A 1976-nucleotide genomic window follows, 5' to 3' on the forward strand; every position below is an offset into this window, starting at 1 on the left:
GATGAGATGATAAGAAAAAAACAAATGAGAGGGTTGCTGCTGTCCTCCGTTATTCTAGGAACGGGCTTCACAGCTTTGTCTAAAGTCCGGCAGGCACCAACTGCCACTGAGACAAATACATGTGACATAGGGCTCAGCGCAGCTGATTGATGGCCAGCTGTTTATTTGCCTGATAGACTATGAAGCCATAGCCCACCTGCCTGCTGTTGTCAAGGTTCCGTTCTGATCCATCTGAAAAAACATATAAATCTGTTGAGGGTTGACTTCTCCACCATTTCTTGAATGCCTGAACAGCACTCTTTTTGTCTACACCCTCTGTGGGGTCTGTCCCGCATCCCTCTGAGTAGTGTGGGATGGCAAGTGTGGGTCTATTGACTGCAGGTAGCAGCGCCCCCAACCGCTGGATCTTGATCTTTGAGCGCTGCCGGGTTCCAGCCCCTCTTCCTCGTGTGATCATTGGAGGTGCTATCCGTGAAGCCAGTGGGTGCTTCTCATCCACCACCTGAAGCCTTGTCGCGAATCGAATTTTGGCCTCCTCCAGAGCTACCATTGCTGATGGGAGCCCAGCATCCTGGTATAGGGTAGCGATGGGCGTTGTACGGAAAACTGGGAGGACCCCTCTGGCTGCCATAGTAAGCACCTTCTCAACTGTCCCCACATGCCATCCCAGGCGGGAGCTAACCTCCCCACTCCTGCCCGTGTGCCTTGCTGGCTGCGTGCGGCCGCCGTACCAGGCCTCTGTGCCATAGAGCAGTGAGGGAACCACGCAGGTGGTGACCGCCTTCCGCAGAGCGTCTGCTGGGGGCCCGTCTCTGGTCTTTCCCAGACTCCGGATGTGCTGGGCCACGGCCCTTGCCTTCTTTGCCCGGGTGGAGACATGTGGTCTCCAGGTGAGCCTTCTGTCGAAGTGTACACCCAGCCAGCGAAGTGCTGGCTCCTGTCCAGCTGGGGCAGTAACAGGGTGAACAGTGAGGTCCTCAGACACAACTACTGCTGGTGCCTCATTGTGTCGCTTTCTTGTAAGATGGATCATCTCAAGTTTCTCTGGTGCGAAGGCCACCTTGTTTATCTTCCCCCACCTCAGAATACTCTGTATATCCTGTCTGAGAAGGGTGGCATTGTTGTCAAGTGAGTGGGTCGCCCGCCAGATGTTCAGATCATCCGCATAGCCAAAGCGCAACTCCGAGTTTTGCCACAGCAGCTCTGCCAGGTACAGAAGGAACAGTATTGGTGACAAAGGAGACCCCTGTGGCGTGCCACATTGCATCTGATGTGCTGCTGTGGTGGTCCCCTCCAGCCGGACCTGAGCTCTGCGTTCAGTGAGGAAACTGTCAATGAGCTGCAGCAGCTCGCGTGGCCACCCCTGCTGCGCCATCCGCTGAAGCAGCCGCCTGCGCAGCACAGCATCAAAGGCACCCTGCACATCCATTGTGACCATGGACACTTCTTTGTTTTGTGCGAAGGCTGCCTCCACCTCATGAGTGAAAGCAGCTACCAGGTCCATTGCAGATCGTCTGGGCAGCGCCCCCCCATGCTGTGGGCTGACTATGCCGTGAATGAGTGCCGTGTACGCCAGTCGCCTTGCAATGATGCGTTCCAGCCCTTTGGAGATTACTGAAAGCAGGGCAATGGGCCTCCAGGAGCGGACTGAGCTTCTATCTCTCTTACCCACCTTGGGTATCATTGCCACCTCTGCCAGTTTCCAGGCTCGTGGGAAGTGGCAGAGCCGGAGGCAGCAGTTGTATAGCTGCTGTATAAAGAGGGACACATGCTGCCAGCATGCTTTGAGCATCCGCACTGTGATTCCATCCGTGCCTGGGGAGGTGCTCTGTACCCCAATGGTGTTGCGCTCCATCTCCTCCATCTCAATCCGGGGGTTCCAGGGCAGGTTCCCCATGCCGCTCCAGTGCTCATCATCCTAATGGGTCATACTCCAGATCATCAGCTGAGTTGTATCGCTTGAATCCACCACAAAT

At 55.6% G+C, this 1976-nt stretch overlaps 1 protein-coding gene across 1 annotated transcript; it reads right to left on the reverse strand.

The window, feature by feature from the left end:
• Positions 1-133: 133 nt before the first annotated feature.
• On the reverse strand, positions 134-1429 carry HCAG_09142 (conserved hypothetical protein; the record flags this gene model as incomplete). Its single annotated transcript, XM_001535859.1, has 1 exon — positions 134-1429. One exon carries the CDS (start codon positions 1427-1429, stop codon positions 134-136), a length of 1296 nt encoding a protein of 431 aa, XP_001535909.1.
• Between the last annotated feature and the right edge of the window lie 547 nt (positions 1430-1976).

Source organism: Histoplasma capsulatum, genomic scaffold (assembly GCF_000149585.1).
Source record: "Histoplasma capsulatum NAm1 scaffold_35 genomic scaffold, whole genome shotgun sequence".
Classification (NCBI taxonomy): Eukaryota; Fungi; Ascomycota; class Eurotiomycetes; order Onygenales; family Ajellomycetaceae; genus Histoplasma; species Histoplasma mississippiense.